The sequence below is a fragment of the Uranotaenia lowii genome, chromosome 3 (genome assembly GCF_029784155.1).
Source record: "Uranotaenia lowii strain MFRU-FL chromosome 3, ASM2978415v1, whole genome shotgun sequence".
NCBI lineage: Eukaryota > Metazoa > Arthropoda > Insecta > Diptera > Culicidae > Uranotaenia > Uranotaenia lowii.
The window spans coordinates 6,465,142-6,482,384 of NC_073693.1; the positions used below are offsets into that span (position 1 = coordinate 6,465,142).

At 36.6% G+C, this 17,243-nt stretch overlaps 2 protein-coding genes across 6 annotated transcripts in view; both read left to right on the top strand.

Moving 5' to 3' along the window:
* The window catches only part of LOC129758123 (BAI1-associated protein 3), a 409,115-nt gene that overhangs the window by 67,208 nt on the left and 324,664 nt on the right, over window positions 1-17,243 (top strand). The gene's annotated exons all lie outside the window — the stretch shown is intronic.
* Window positions 6,067-7,596, top strand: LOC129758125 (serpin B5-like). The gene is made up of 3 exons (XM_055755577.1): window positions 6,067-6,209; window positions 6,266-7,169; window positions 7,233-7,596. Exons 1-3 carry the CDS (start codon window positions 6,081-6,083, stop codon window positions 7,448-7,450), a joined length of 1,251 nt encoding a protein of 416 aa, XP_055611552.1. The 5' UTR covers window positions 6,067-6,080; the 3' UTR covers window positions 7,451-7,596.

The window sequence follows — 17,243 nt, forward strand, 5'->3', positions numbered from 1 at the left end:
CAAATTTTCAAACCAATCCATTGTATAATAACGTCAATATTGCTAAAAACAGTGAAAAATTAATTAATATGGACGACCTCTTTCGTCGACCCCTGGCAAAACATTTGACATCTGAAATCGGTTGCTCGTCCCTGAAAACTACTGTGTGCAAATTTTCATCCCAATCTGATGAAAAATTACGACAATATTGCAAAAATATTGAAAGGTTTATATGGACGACCCCCTTCGCCGGCCCCTTACACTGAATTTAATACCTGAAATCCATTGCTCATCTCTCAAAACTCTCGTGTACCAATTTTCGTCTGAATCCGATGTATAATAACGACAATATCGCATCAACAGTGAATAGTTTATATGGACGACCCCTTTGGCCGACCCCTGATTTTAGTTTGGATAAGTGAAATCAGTTGTTTGTCGCTAATAACTCCTTTGTGCAAATTTTCATCCCAATCCGATGTATAGAAACGTCAATATAACTAAGATATAGAAAAGTTAATATGGACGACCCCTTTTGCTGGCCCCTTACACTGAATTTGATACCTCAAATCGATTGCACGTCACTCAAAACTATCGTGTACCAATTTTCATCTGAATATGATGTATAATAACGTCAATATCGCAAAACCAGCGAACAGTTAATATGGACGACCCCTTTGGATGACCCCTTACTCAAAATTTGAAACCTGAAATCGATTGCTCGTCTTTCAAAACACTCATGCGTAAATTTTCAACACGATCCGACGAAAAGTAAAGTTAATATCGCGAAAACAATATTTGTCTTCTATGGACGACCCCCTTCAGAAGGGGTCATCCGAAAATCTAAAAACATTTTTCATCCTTCCTGGTCCTAATAAGCATCCATGCCAAATTTCAGCTCTCTAGATCTTAAGACGGCTGAGTCTATAGAGGACAAACAAACAAACAAACAAACAAACAAACAAACATACAGAAATTGCTTTTTATATACATACTAGCTGATCCCATACGAACTCCGTTTCGCTTTCAATCGATTTGTCTTTCGTCAGCTACTCAATTTGAAATTAGTAATCAATTGACCGTGCCAAAAAACCACGTGTTTATACACGACTGAATCATTGCATAACACATTAATTATTGCCAAAAAGCTAAACCCCTTTCGGGGGCTCTTATATAATCTTTGATATCTGAAATCGATTGCCCTTTCCTCAAAACTCCCGTGTGCAAATTTCCAAAGCAATCCATTGCAAAATAACGTCAATATTGCTAAAAACAGTGAAAAATTAATTTATATGGACGACCTCTTTCGTCGATACCTGGCCAAACATTTGACATCTGCAATCGATTGCCCGTCCCTGAAAACAACCGTGTGCAAATTTTCATCCCAATCCGATGTATAATAACGACAATAATGCAAAAATATTGAAAGGTTAATATAGACGACCCCTTTTGCCAGCCCCTTACACTGAATTTAATACCTGAAATCAATTGCTCATCTTTAAAAACTCTTGTGTACCAATTATCGTCTGAATCCGATGTATAATAACGACAATATCGCATCAACAGTGAATAGTAAATATGGACGACCCCTTTAGCCGACCCCTGATTTTAGTTTGGATAAGTGAAATCAGTTGTTTGTCGCTAATAACTCCTTTGTGCAAATTTTCATCCCAATCCGATGTATAGAAACGTCAATATAACTAAGATATAGAAAAGTTAATATGGACGACCCCTTTTGCTGGCCCCTTACACTGAATTTGATACCTCAAATCGATTGCACGTCACTCAAAACTATCGTGTACCAATTTTCATCTGAATATGATGTATAATAACGTCAATATCGCAAAACCAGCGAACAGTTAATATGGACGACCCCTTTGGATGACCCCTTACTCAAAATTTGAAACCTGAAATCGATTGCTCGTCTTTCAAAACACTCATGCGTAAATTTTCAACACGATCCGACGAAAAGTAAAGTTAATATCGCGAAAACAATATTTGTCTTCTATGGACGACCCCCTTCAGAAGGGGTCATCCGAAAATCTAAAAACATTTTTCATCCTTCCTGGTCCTAATAAGCATCCATGCCAAATTTCAGCTCTCTAGATCTTAAGACGGCTGAGTCTATAGAGGACAAACAAACAAACAAACAAACAAACAAACAAACATACAGAAATTGCTTTTTATATACATACTAGCTGATCCCATACGAACTCCGTTTCGCTTTCAATCGATTTGTCTTTCGTCAGCTACTCAATTTGAAATTAGTAATCAATTGACCGTGCCAAAAAACCACGTGTTTATACACGACTGAATCATTGCATAACACATTAATTATTGCCAAAAAGCTAAACCCCTTTCGGGGGCTCTTATATAATCTTTGATATCTGAAATCGATTGCCCTTTCCTCAAAACTCCCGTGTGCAAATTTCCAAAGCAATCCATTGCAAAATAACGTCAATATTGCTAAAAACAGTGAAAAATTAATTTATATGGACGACCTCTTTCGTCGATACCTGGCCAAACATTTGACATCTGCAATCGATTGCCCGTCCCTGAAAACAACCGTGTGCAAATTTTCATCCCAATCCGATGTATAATAACGACAATAATGCAAAAATATTGAAAGGTTAATATAGACGACCCCTTTTGCCAACCCCTTACACTGAATTTAATACCTGAAATCAATTGCTCATCTTTAAAAACTCTTGTGTACCAATTATCGTCTGAATCCGATGTATAATAACGACAATATCGCATCAACAGTGAATAGTAAATATGGACGACCCCTTTAGCCGACCCCTGATTTTAGTTTGGATAAGTGAAATCAGTTGTTTGTCCCTAATAACTCTTATGTGCAAATTTTCATCCCAATCTGATGTATAACAACATCAATATCACTAAGATACTGAAAATTTAATATGGACGACCCCTTTTGCCGGCCCCTTACACTGAATTTGATACCTCAAATCGATTGCACGTCACTCAAAACTATCATGTACCAATTTTCATATGAATACGATGTATAATAACGTCAATATCGCAAAATCAGCTCACAGTTAATATGGACGACCCCTTTGGCTGACCGCTTACACAAAATTTAACACCTGAAATCGATTTCTCGTCTTTCAAAACACTCATGTGCGAATTTTCAACACGATCCGACAAAAAGTAACGTCAATATCGCGAAAACAATATTAGTCTTCTATGGACGACCCCCTTCAGAAGGGGTCATCCGAAAATCTAAAAACATTTTTCATCATTCCTGGTCCTAATGAGCATCCATGCCAAATTTCAGCTCTCTAGCACTTATGACGGCTGAGTCTATAGAGGACAAACAAACAAACAAACAAACAAACAAACAAACAAACAAACAAACAAACAAACAAACATACAGAAATTGCTTTTTATATATATAGATATAGATAAATTCGAGTAAGATATGCGGCACGACGAACGCCAACAAAATCTGAGAAACTGCGAGTTGGCAAAAGGTTCGAAAAACAGCTACCTCAGAAAATTCGTAAAAAAATGTGTGTTGTAAAAATGTGTGTGTAAACACACATTTTTTTTAAAAATTTCTGAGGTAGCTGTTTTTCGAACCTTTTGCCAACTCGCAGTTTCTCAGATTTTGTTGGCGTTCGTCGTGCCGCATATCTTACTCGAATTTATTGATAATAAATTAAGGAAAATCTAAAAATGCAAAATTACATCAACTTTCTTATCCACTTTTCAAAATTTATCTGGTATGTTATTATTTATTATTTACATAGTATTCCGTTTCACGACATAACTTGACGAACATAATTCCTAAAATTCACTCGGTTCATAGCAACCGTTCTCCAATTTCTCGGGCACCCCACGTTCGCCAGATCACGCTTCACTTGGTCTAACCACCTCGCTCGTTGCGCCCCCGCTCGTCTTGTTCCTACCGGATTTGTAGCGAACATCTGTTTTGCAGGACAGTCGTCCGGCATTCTCGCAACATGTCCCGCCCAGCGTATCCGGCCAGCCTTAACCACCTTCTGGATACTAGGTTCGCCGTAGAGTCGCGCGAGCTCGTGGTTCATCCTTCGCCTCCACACTCCGTTCTCCTGTACGCCGCCAAAGATGGTTCTTAACACTCGTCGCTCGAATACTCCGAGTGTACGCAGGTCCTCCTCGAGCAATATCCATGTCTCGTGCCCGTAGAGAACAACCGGTCTAATAAGCGTCATATACAGGTTACACTTCGTGCGAGGACTAAGTCTTCTCGACCGCAGTTGCTTGTGGAGTCCATAGTAGGCACGACTTCCGCTGATAATTCGCCTCCGGATCTCACGGCTGGTGTCATTGTCTGCGGTCACCAGTGAGCCGAGATAGACAAAGTCTTCGACTATCTCCAGCTCGTCGCCGTCGATCGTGACCTTGTTATTACTGGACAAGCGGGTTCGGTCGGTCTCGGATCCGCAGGCCAGCATGTACTTCGTCTTGGACGTATTAATCATCAACCCAATCCTTCCTGCTTCGCGTTTAAGTTTGCGGTAGATCTCCTCCACCGCCGCAGATGATCTGCCGACTATATCAATGTCATCGGCAAAGCAGATAAGTTGACTGGATCTGTTGAAAATCGTGCCCCGCATTTCGCCCACCGCTCGTCGAATAACACCTTCTAGCACCACGTTGAACATCATGCAGGATAGACCATCGCCTTGTCGAAGCCCCCTGCGCGATTCGAATGAACTCGACAATTCACCCGAAATCCGCACACAGCACTGCGTTCCATCCATCGTCGCCTTGATCAGTCTGATCAGCTTCCCGGAAAAGCCGTTCTCGTCCATGATTTTCCATAGCTCGTTACGGTCTATCGTGTCGTATGCGGCTTTGAAGTCGATGAACAGATGGTGCGTAGGAACTTGGTGTTCCCGGCATTTTTGGAGGATTTGCTTTAATGTGAATATCTGGTCCGTCGTTGACCGTCCCTCCATGAAGCCGGCCTGATGACTTCCCACGAATCTGTTTGCTTGTGGCGTTAGGCGGCGGAGTAGGATTCGGGACAACACTTTGTAGACGGCATTGAGGACAGTGATCGCTCGGTTGTTCTCACAGTCCAATTTGTCGCCCTTCTTGTAGATGGGGCATATTACCCCCTCGTTCCACTCCTCCGGTAGCTGTTCTATGTCCCAGATCCGGACTATCAACCGGTGTAGGCAATCGGCCAACCTGTCCGGGCCCATTTTGATGAGTTCAGCTGCGATGCCATCCTTCCCAGCCGACTTGTTTCTATTCAGCTGGCGAATGGCTTCCTTAAATTCACTCATCGTTGGGAGTGGCTCCTCTTCGTCGTTGGCTACACCGGCGATGTACCTTCCCCCACCGTCTTGATCTCCTGCATGTGCGCCGTTCAGGTGTTCATCGAAGTGCTGCTTCCACCTTTTGATCACCTCACGATTGTCCGTCAGGATACCCCCGTCCTTATCCCGGCACATTTCGGCTTGCGGCACGAAGCCTTTGCGGGATGCGTTGAGTTTCTGATAGAACTTTCGTGTTTCTTGGGAACGATGCAGCTGCCCGCGCGGCATTCTCTTCATCCATCATCCTCCTACACTCATCGTCGAACCAGTCGATCCGTCGAGATCGCTCCACATAACCGATGACGTTCTCCGCAGCACTGTTGATGGCTGTTTTGATGGTATCCTAACAGTCCTCGAGAGGGGCTTCGTCAAGGTCGCCCTCTGCCGGCAGCGCTGCTTCGACCGATTGCGCGTAAATAGTCTGGGAAGGGAAGGTATTGTGTAGGAGGGAAGATATTGAATTTCTTCGCGGGGTTTATACACTTTTCCCCCATTGTGCAGTGGCTGAATCTTATGAAATTAAATAAATCAAATTATTTTTCATCATTTATCCTTGAGAAGATTTAGATGCTTCCAACTGCACCAAATGATAACTAACAACTTTTCATCGATGACAGTTTAGCAAATAACTTAATCAAATAAACACTGATTGAACTGATTCTATGTTGATTCAATTGGTCACAGGTAATCACAGCTTCCAGATGAAATCATTTATAAAAACCCGAGAAAACATTTTCCATTGAAGTAGGCTGTTGTAGTCAATGGTGAACGATGATTCTAAACGGCATCCCGCTTGCTTTGATTGCTTCCTTGATGGTATCGATGGCTACGGCTGCCTTTGATGCCAGTCAGCTGAAAATCGATTACCAGGGTGAATTTTCGTGGACATTTTTGGGAAACGTAAGTGTTTAAAGACTTTCAAAAACCTTTGTAAGGAATTTATTTTTTCTCCACAGGCTTCCAACGGATACAAGGACAATATTGTCGTTTCACCGTATTCGATAAGGCGATTGGTGACCAGTCTAACAAACATTACAGAAAGAAGCAATGGAATTACCAACGAATTGAGAAATGCATTAAACTTGATGATTGTTCCAGCAATCCAACAAAGATATTACGAACAGATGAAGCGACTTAATCGTGGCGGAGATTTAATAATGGGTTCTTCGCTTGTTGTTTACAGTCCCAACGCAATATCTGCTGGCCTAAGCACTATTGCGAATCGATACGGCTTAAAATTGGTACAAACGAGTGATAAAATCAGTGCATTTACTCCGATAAACAGTGCCATCAGTGAATTGACTAAGGGGAAAGTTATAGCGTTTACGAATCGTTTCGAATACGATTTCTGGCCCTTTTCACTGATGGATTACATGCAGTACAGTGGACTGTGGAAATATAACTTTAACGGTGACCCCACGGTCTGTCACTTCTATACCGATGCGAGAACGAAAACTCTGAGTAAATTTGTAACCGTGGAGGCCATTTTGAAGTATGGTTCATTCTCAGATTTGAACCTGAAAGCAGTGGAACTTCCTTTGGCTGAGTCAAGTGCTTTGAGTTGTATTTTTCTGTTGCCACTAAACAAGCAATCTCTAAATAGTGTTATGAAAAACTTCAATCATAACAATTTTCGAGATATTTTGAAAGGCCTAACACCTTTGAAAACATTAGTCACCGTTCCAGAATTTGAAATACAGTCAACAACTCTGGCCAAAAATGTGTTGAAAAGCATGGGTCTTCCTAAGGCATTTGATGAAAAAATATACAAAATTTATCAGGATGGTCGTGAACAAATCGGAGAAATTATTCACAAAGCCAAATTCACCATGCACGGCAACGGTACAATGGATACAACAGGTTAGTTTTGTATTTTTAATCAGCAAAAAGGAACATTTATGCATAATTTTTATAACTTTTCAGGTGAAGAGTTGTTATCCAGAGATATGGGAAAACAATTTTTGGCAAATCAACCCTTCGTTTATGTGATTTTTGAACGAACCGAATCGATGCCAGTTCTGATGGGTCATTTTATGAAACCGACAGAAAAATTACCAAAAACCGTTAAGGAATCGACTGAGTCCAGATGTCAGGTTCCCCCTTTTGAAGGTACTTCATGGTTTTCATGGATGAAGGGATAAAAGAGTGATATGAATTGAAGAGAGTACTCGAAAACTAAAAAAGCAACCTTTTGTAAGCAAATAACTTTTGAATGCATGTATAAATGAATTTTTCAGTGAAGTTTCTGTTATATTAATTTAACATGTGCAATGTTTTGTGACCTTCTGTCAAGTGATTAATGAAATAAATTCCAATGAAGAAAAACATTGACTTTGATTTTTGGGCGCCACGTCTGGCATCTATAATGCATACTATGAAACACTCTTTTTCCTAATCAACATTTTTAGGTACGTTTTCTGGTTTCTGAAATTCAACTTTCAAAACTACTCAAAATTGTTAATTTCACGGAAGTAACGATAGATTAGCAGATTGTCCTACTTCGGCACAAAAACATCATATCTAACTTTTGATCACTCCATCACGATTTCAGATCCAACAAAAACAGAGTATCAACTTTGTGGGTCTTATGACAGTGCTAAACAGGGAAAACTGTCGGATTTGGAGGCAGTTTTCTTTGTATATTTATCAATTATTTTGTCAATCGTTATGTAACACTGACTGATTTGCAGCTTCCACCCCAAGTAACAATTCAAGTCCAATCCTAGCAAACATGAAATCGTATCAGATATGATAATTTAAGTCGTTTACAATGCTGTTGCGAGTCGCAATTCCAACTGCATAGTGAAAAGATCGTATAAAATGCCGTCTGAAATCAGTTTAAATCGAATATGATAGAAAGTCTTTTGTGTTTGTAAATTTTGAAATGATTTTGCTCCTACGCGGACTTCAAGTGAGAAAATCAACGCCAACGCCAAATATTGTCGCTGGCAACGATTTGACGACTAGGAGAGCAAAAACTTGCGCTCTCTTGCATTATCCTGATGAGTACGAATAAGGTGTCGGATAAGGCTCAATTGGTGTAATTTTCGTCGCTTTAGAAAGAAATGATATTCATGTGTATATATTGCCTCCATTTTGGTAGGTAAATGCTGTTTTTTCCACTTTTATACGATCATTTATTTACTTGGTCTGCAAAAATTCAGTGTCAGCTTTCAATATTCAATTGAATTTATTGCAGTGTTCAGTCCATTCATTTCCATCTGAAATTCAGCCGATAATGAACATAAAGCTCAATCCCAAATGCACTCTGCATACTCATTCATGAATCGGCAACATCGGTTATCAGTATACAATCAGGCCCTTGCAGTTTTATGAGATAAGCCTAACATCATTTTCTGTTTCAGGCAAACAGTGCTGAAAGTGAAAAAAGCTTCATTCCTATATCATTATGTTCAGTTGAATGGTGACAATGCTCGTATGAATCTACTAGCCAGACTTGGGTAAATTAAATAATTGCTGCTTTAATCGCTATTTTTAAAGATTTTGATAACAAAAAATAGTGTTTTTCAAACGGTGTCAAGGGGTGAGATGGTTGAGAAATGAGTGTTCGAGTTGGCTAGAAGAAAGCTTACGAGGAAGCGTGTGGTGCCAAGGCGGGGGACAAATTATGACAAAACTACGACAAAACATGACAAATATGACAAAATTGTGATACGAACATTACAGAAAATCGGCAATGAAATGAGAAAACATGACAAAACTATGAAAAATAAACTAAAAGTATGAAAAAATACGAAAATCTGAGAAATATGACAAAAATTTTACAATAAAATGAAAAAAAAAATACGTCACAACTTTGTCAAAAATATGAATATTATGATAAAAATATTTAAAAAAAAATTGCAGGTTCAAGACCTGCCGGTGAGCCGTTGTATCTTTTTTGAAAAATTCATGATTTTTACGGCTTATGTCCTTTCGTTCTTTGATAGCTCATGTTTCTTGAATTCTTTCCATCACCTACGAAAATGACAAAAATATGACAAATGTGGAAAAAAGTGACAAAATTATGACAAAAGGGAGACAAATATACATAAATACCACTTTATTATGATAAAATATTGGTAATGAAATGACTAAAATAACATGGCAAACTGACAATAAAATAACAAAACACGACAAAAATATGACATTTGGAAAAATATGACAAAATATGATATAAATCTAACAAATATGGAAAAATTTATTACAAAAAATTGAAAAAAAAAATGACAAAATTATGACAAATGTGATAAAAAAATGACAACATTCTCTCTTTTTACTCATAATTTTGTCATAGTTGTCAGATTTTTGTCATAATTTTGTAATTTCTTTTTGTCATCTTTTGTCAATGCATTGTCTATTTTTTGTCATACTTATGCAATCATGTTGCCATATTTTGTGATATCTGTCATATTTTATCATATCCGTCATATTCGTCTGATTTTTGTCAATTCATAGTTATTAGTTTTTTTCATATTTATGACATAATTTTGTCAAATGTCAAATTTGTCAAATTGTTGTCATTTTATTGTCAAATTTGTCTGGTTGTTGACATACTATTGTCATGTTTTCACCACATTCATCATATTTTTGTAATAATATTGTGTTTTTTATCACATTTATCATATATTTGACATAGTTTTGTAGGATTTTTGTCATTCATTTGTCAATTTATGTCAATGTTTTGTCATACTTTAACCGCATTTTTCATATTTTTGTTTTTTTTTTGTCATAATTTTCTCTTATTTGTCAGATTGCTGTCATATTTTTACAACATTTGTCATATTTTTGTTATTATCAATGGCCATAAATTTAATCTACTAGAAACTTATTTTCATCCCATAACATCCCGTCCCCCTTTGAATAATCGTTTGGTCTTAGCGGTCTCAAGTCGTGTTTTTTTTTTCTAATCAAAGTTTACAATTTGCAAAAATGGCAGAGATAAATGTCTACTGAAATACTCAGAAACTTTCACTGACACTGATTGAAAGCAAAAGCAGCATTCACTGATCGAACAACTTGACTGATAAAAGTGCCTAAGCATTTCAGTTTGAGCTTTTTACACTGAAAAAAACTGACAGTCAATATCATCCGTGCTTTTAGAAAATTTGAAGCACTGCTTGGGACAGATTGCCAGCCACCTCAAGTGCTAGAAATCAAATATTTCATTTGTTTTTGAATATTCAGGCAAGACTTTTTAACGATTATTTCTGTCTAGAAACCTGCAGGAATCGCTTCAGAGTCCTTCAAAAAAAAATTTCAAAAAATCATCTCCTAGCGGTCAAAATATTCTGCTCACGATTTGACCACCGTATTTTTTTTGTTTTACAGGTGGGCAGCATTTAAACCTTAAAAAAATGAAATCAGCCCTGTTAATCAATCAGCTAGACAAACCCATCAGAATTTTTAAATTTTTTTCACTTCTCCAATCTAAATTTTCGGATAAATAAAACCTCATTCCTCCACTTTATGGATTCAATCATCTTCACTTTTATTGAAATTTTGGCTCACCGTTATATACTCTAAGACTCCTTGAACGATTTAACTTAATACTAATTGATCGATTAATAGATTACCAGCTGTTTTTGGGTCCTCATCTTAGATTTTGCTGGATTTTCTAGAAAAAATTGGTCAATGAGCTTGCGTATTGGACGCTATCTCAAAATCCACTAGACAATTTGTCACCTTATTTTGTACATGTAAATCTTCCATTACTGTGTAGCTTCACTAGAAATTTCATCATTCCCATGCATGCATTTAAATAAAATTAACTAAACAGAGTGTTGTTTTTTTCTCAAATAAACTCCCAATTTTACAACAATTTATACAACAAAGATCTGTCCCTACTCATTTTCTAAACGTGATCGAAGGACATTTTTTAATCCGTTACTTCTTTTTTTCAATTGAGCCAGAGTCGTCTTATGCTCACTATTTTATGCTTTTTATCATCCCACATAAAAATCTCCGTTTTGGTCGACATGCACATGTGGTCTCATAATTAATTTATTTCTTTGCTTCTTTTTTTCAATTCCCAGCATCAGTTTTTTACATCACAACCTCCCAACTTACTTGTGCGGCAGAGCTGATCTTTTTCCTTCCTTGCTTATTTTTTAATTTATTAAAAGATCCTCCTCTTCCATCAAATGGTAAAGCGGCGAGCATACACTTTACCAACTCAGCACAAATCCCCCTGGCACATTGTATCCTAAATACGTAGCTGTCTACCCACCTTTTCTTGCCGCTTGGCTGCTGCTTCCGAGGCCCTTCCATTCCATTAGCCATGCGTGTCGATCTGCGAAGGTTCACGGAAAGTTGAATTATTCTTTAAAAAAAAACGGAAGTTAGGAAATTTTCGGAGCGTTAGGTGGTTTGAACTCTTGAAATAACCTTAGGCCTGAAAAATCAAGATCTTTCTTTCTACACACTATTTTCTGGTTATTTTTCTCATAGAGTGTTCCAAAATACTTTTTATAATTATAACTTTATAGAATTATAAGAGACAATTATGTTGATATTTGGAAGTAAAAGCGTTTTCTTTTTTTAAAATTCTAACTTAGTTCTTATTTAGAAAATTCAATTCATTATCTCGTATTTGACATCGGTCTACTACTTACGGGTTTCATTGTGCTGTGGGAGCTTGTCGAATCGGTCCAACCGACAACGCAACTTAACTTAAGTAGTAACAACGTTGTCAGGGAGAAAAATAACACAACACACAGAACCCACCAGAGAGAAGAAGCACTTTGTAATAATTAAGTCAATTTCCACCGACCGAAGGGAGATCGCAACTCGCTTTTTTCCTCTCTCTCTCTCACACCCACCACCAGCAGGAATAATACAACGAAGGTCCTGTCGTCATCAACAGCAGCAGGACTCCCCGGAAGCGGAAATGCGAAATAATGGAAAAAATGTGCCCCGTCGTCGTCGCCGTCGTTGTCGCCATTCGCCTTTCTGCAAATTGTCACTATTTGAAGTAGTAGCGCGTGTTTTTTATCTGAAGTTTTTTTTTTAATATTTCAACTGACCCTACATTCAACTTACTGTGTGGCCTGGAATGAGCTTCCGGTTCCGGACAAAGCAGCTTGACCGACGACGAACCGCTGTTTTGTGTCCTAGTAATTAAATTCCCAGAAGCGGGATCCAGTATGACTTGAGGTTTTTTTATAACTAATCCTGTGCATTAAAATCAGCAGCCGTCTTTCACTTGAGTTTACTAAAGATGATCAGGGTTTTTTAGGTCAGGCATCTAACTAGTTTCTGTTTCCATTCATCATAAGAAGCTGCTCTAATTTAGCTGAAGTTTTATTTGAACAATTTTGTTTTCAAACAACTTCAACATCTACTCTAACAGATTTTCAAGCAGGGAAATTTTATTATTTTCTGAAATTTAATCCGTTTAAATATCATCGCAGATAATTAATTATTCATTAACCAATTTTCCAAAAAAAATCGAGCAAAAGACTTAAAAGTTTTTTTTTATCAATTGGTAAATTTAACCATACAACGTTCTAAGTAACTGCCCGTACAACAATTTGTCATTTCCTAAAATCTATGCAGAAAAATTTAACAATACAAATGCCCATCACATCTTATCATAATCAAAACAAACAGTGCTTTGAGCGTCCAGACGGAGCAAAAGAAAGAAGCCGCTCTCAGATATTTTTTAAAAGTCTACTCGCCAAGGATTTCCGGGAACGTGATCCTTCCTTCTCCAGCCGACTCCGGTAAAAATTGTTGGCCACGGGCAGTTTGTCTCATGATGGAGTGCAGATTTCTTATTTTGCTTTCCACTGCCTAAACCGATTTCGTCATTTTCGATTTTTGGCTCCACATAACATTCATACACCCGGAGTGGATTGGATGGTTCGGAAAAAAACATTTTCGGAATCATATTTCTTCGAAATCGCGAGTCTGAAATGATTCTTTAAATGTATTGCGTTTCACATTTTCTTCGGAAACTCAGAGTGGTCCGTTGAGTAGGCTTTTCAAAATGTATTCAAATGACCAAAAAATCGCCCAGACCACCCTAGCGTTCGTTGTTTGCTTGATGCTTCCAGTTCTCTGTCGTTAGAATGGCCATTTTGAGGGGGGAAATTTCACGCTCGTTGGTTGTCAGTCTGGCTTGGTCTGAGATGTAATTTTCGTTCAGGGAGTTTTGGCGGTTAGAAGGTGAAATTATTGCCACGAAGCGGATGAAAACGCAGTGCTGAACCAGGAGCTCGGAGCAAGCATAAATTTTCATCCAGATGCGAGAGCTCTAATGTTGATAAAGATATTTTAAAGCTAGAAAAGCTTGATGAACGTTGAATTGAAATTCAATAGTGAAGAAAAAAACTGACTACCTCCCAAGTAACACTTAAAATCCAGTTTGGTTTTATAATTCTTTAACGATAGTTTAAAAACGATGTATAATATCTTTTATTGTTTTAAAAAGCATTAATGGGCAACTTTTTTACAACTGGCCTTCATGTCCAACTTATAGAACAACAATAAATTTATTTGATTTGATATTTATTTTGCTCTTTGAGGGCCTTCTAAGACATTAATATATTTGAAAATAAAAATCCATTTGCAAATGTTTTGAAATACCATCCTATAAACCTGTTTCGATCTTAAAAAGGCCTTTCAAACTTATTCGTATCATTCGTGTTCTTATAAGGTCATCACAAGTCGTTTAGGCTATAAACAGGTAAATAAATAATTTATTGTGGCGTCTGTAAACCGTTTATAAGAAACGAATCATTCTATAGGCCATAACAGTTTCAAGTAATTCAAGTTATTCGGTCGGACAATCGGTTTACAAAAGTAAGTCGTCTGACAATCCTCCAAAATGTTAACAAAATATTGCTTTCGGTGAAAACATGACTAAATATGAATATCCGCTTCTCCTGGGTACAAAAAGACCGAATTCCGAGCTTCTAGAAATTAGAACTGTAACGGAATCATTTATCATTAGCTGAGAAAGTGTAGTGTTATTGAAGTGAAACTCAAGTTGAAAACTAAAGTGAAACTATCTGAAAGTTTGATTTTTAAAATGAAATAAATGTAATAATAAAATGTAATTGTGCACTGAAAAAAAAACTTATTGCTGTGAAATAAAGTTTCACTTAATATTTTTTTAAGTATTTGAAAATTTCATTCAATAATCATCCAATGCTCCATTGTTAACATCCCTTGAACCTGAAAAGTTTTATAAGGTACATGCAACCTTCTTTCGAAAATGTTATCTAGAGGGCCTCTAGATATTTTGTATTTTTAAGATTCCTTAAAAAGATTTAAAAAAAACTCATCATGCCTTATAAAGATTTATAGGAAAGACCTATAGATAGCTACATAACTTTGTCAGTTTATAGAATGCCATTCGTGCTACCCTTTCAAATTCCATAAACTTTTATAAAACGTTATCGTCATTTAAAAGTGTATCAGTTTTATTATTAATTTTTAGAAAACATGATCGTTTTTGAAGGGTTCTGTAATGACTAATATTAGTTTCGAATATTAACTCCATTTTCACAGTAAATAATCGAATAGTTTTTAACGACAGTTTTCTATTTTAAAAAGTAATCCTCATCTTATTCATGCTCTATAAAAGCTCAGCATACTAATGGCTGAAATAATTTTAAAAAAAATTTTGAACCACTACAACAGAACATTTTACTAGAAAATTAAAAACTTTATAACGTTTTTATCTTTTTTAATTGTTCGAAATTTTTTATAACATATTTGTGGTTAACTTAAAAGCGCAAGTTTATTTAAACCAAATAACGAAAATTCAAAATGAGAAAATAGTATTGAATTTCTATACAAATTCATGACAAACAAATTTTAGCTTTCTGATTTGTTTTTTTTTTAAATATTTGATTTGAATGAAATTTATTTGTTTTGAAAATTCTTACTGAAAACGAAATTGCGGAGCAGAATTATTTGTGAATTAAAATTTTATGGTAAATAAGTTTTATAAGCTAAATTCATACAGAACATAAGAAATTGAGTTGGCTTGCCAAGGTTTTATAACTTTTTCTACAGAAGTTACTGCAGAGGGTCCTTTTTGTGCTACTAAGCGTTGTATTCAGGCCCATTGGGTCCTTCTTCCACCCCACACGCATCTTTTGAAGAAAAAGGGACAGTTTTTTCTTAGGATAATATGTATTGTTTACTTATTTTGTCAATTTCTGTACGATTTGTTCGTCTTACTCCCGCGTATGTCCATTACCGTACAAATTTCTATCTGATGTTCCGTCAGATCTTCATCACTATTGTATGATCCTTTTTAGGATTAGTCCTTGTTTCAAATTGTATGTTTTATGTAATTTATAGTTAGCTTCTTAAAAGTATTCAAGTTTGAACTGTCTTTGATGCTCCGTGGTAGGCTGTTATTCATTTTCAGTCCATTGTAGAACACAGATCGTTTGGTCATTCCTTTTTTTGTATTTGGTAATCTGAAATCTCGGGCTCTACTTGTATTGTATTCGTGTATGTTAATTCTGTACTGCAGACCGTCCAATAAATAGGATGGTAACATTCCTTTTTTCATTTTGTAGATAAAAATCATACTGTTGTAAGCAATCCTCTGCTTTACTGACAACCATTGCAACATATCAAGCATAAGAGCACTAAGAGTATATCGGTTGCATCGTATTACCACTCGCATTATCTTGTTTTGTATTCTTTGCAGCAGCTTTGTCTACGTATATGATGCATGAAGCAATATTGTAGCGCAATAATCAAAATGTGGCATAATAACAGATTTCACGTAGATAATTTTCGACCAGAAAGTCATGTATCCGCTTATCCGACAAAGTACTCCATATTTCATGGCAATCATCTTAATAGTGTAGTCAATGTGGGCTATAAAATTTAACTTTTCATCTATCTGTATTCCTAAGTATTTAACTTGATGTACTCTTTCGATTGTACAACCATCAATCAACAAGTTTGAACACTCACCGATTTTGCGGTTGCCAATGATCATCCAGTTGATTTTATTGAGATTCAGACACAACTTTCTCTGTTTTAGGAAATCTGCAATATTTTTCAAATCAGCATTTGCTTTTCGAATAACAAGCTCTAAGTCATTCCCACTCCAGTAGGAGACTGAATCGTCCGCAAATAGCTTAAGACGACCGTACTGTAAGCATTATTTCATGTCATTGATGTACAGTATAAATAACAACGGACCTAGGACACTTCCTTGTGGGACACCTGAATTATTTTCTCTAAACAACGAGTAAGATGAACCAAATTTTGTTCTTTGCATTCTGTTATTTAAAAAATTCTTAAACCAGTTAAGAACCGTATCAATGATACCCACTCTCACTAGTACATCTATCAGCAATAACCGATCAATCGTTTCAAATGCTCTATTAAAATCCAGAAACACAGCAATTGTGTAGCTACCATTTTCAATATTGATCTTCTAGTTTCGAAGTATCAAATTTACAGCAGATTCTGTGGAGTGTTGTTTCTTAAATCCAGACTGCTCTGCAATAAGTATTTCTTGGGACTCAATAAAGTTTAAAAACTGTTTTTTACGGCTAATTCTAACACTTTTTCTAGGATTTCCAACATATTTATAGGGCGGAAAAACGTTTCCTCTCGTGCATTTTTCTGTTTTTCTATAGGAACTACAGTTGAACACTTCTACGTATCAGGTACTATCCATGTTTGAAGACTTGTGTTTATAGCATCTAGTAACGGACTCGCTAGTACAGATAGAGAATCTTTTAAAACTCTAAGGGAAACATTTTAAATACCCGCCGTTGGTTTCATACTGTTCACTATTTCAAAGAACTCTTGGTTATTTAATGGTTAATGGCTAGAAACCGTTTTGAGTCTCAAAATTTGAGACAAAATAATTTAAATTATTCTTTACCATCTGGAGTCACTTTTTTTTAACCTTTATTAGAGGCATTTTAAACACTTTTTTGTTTGTTT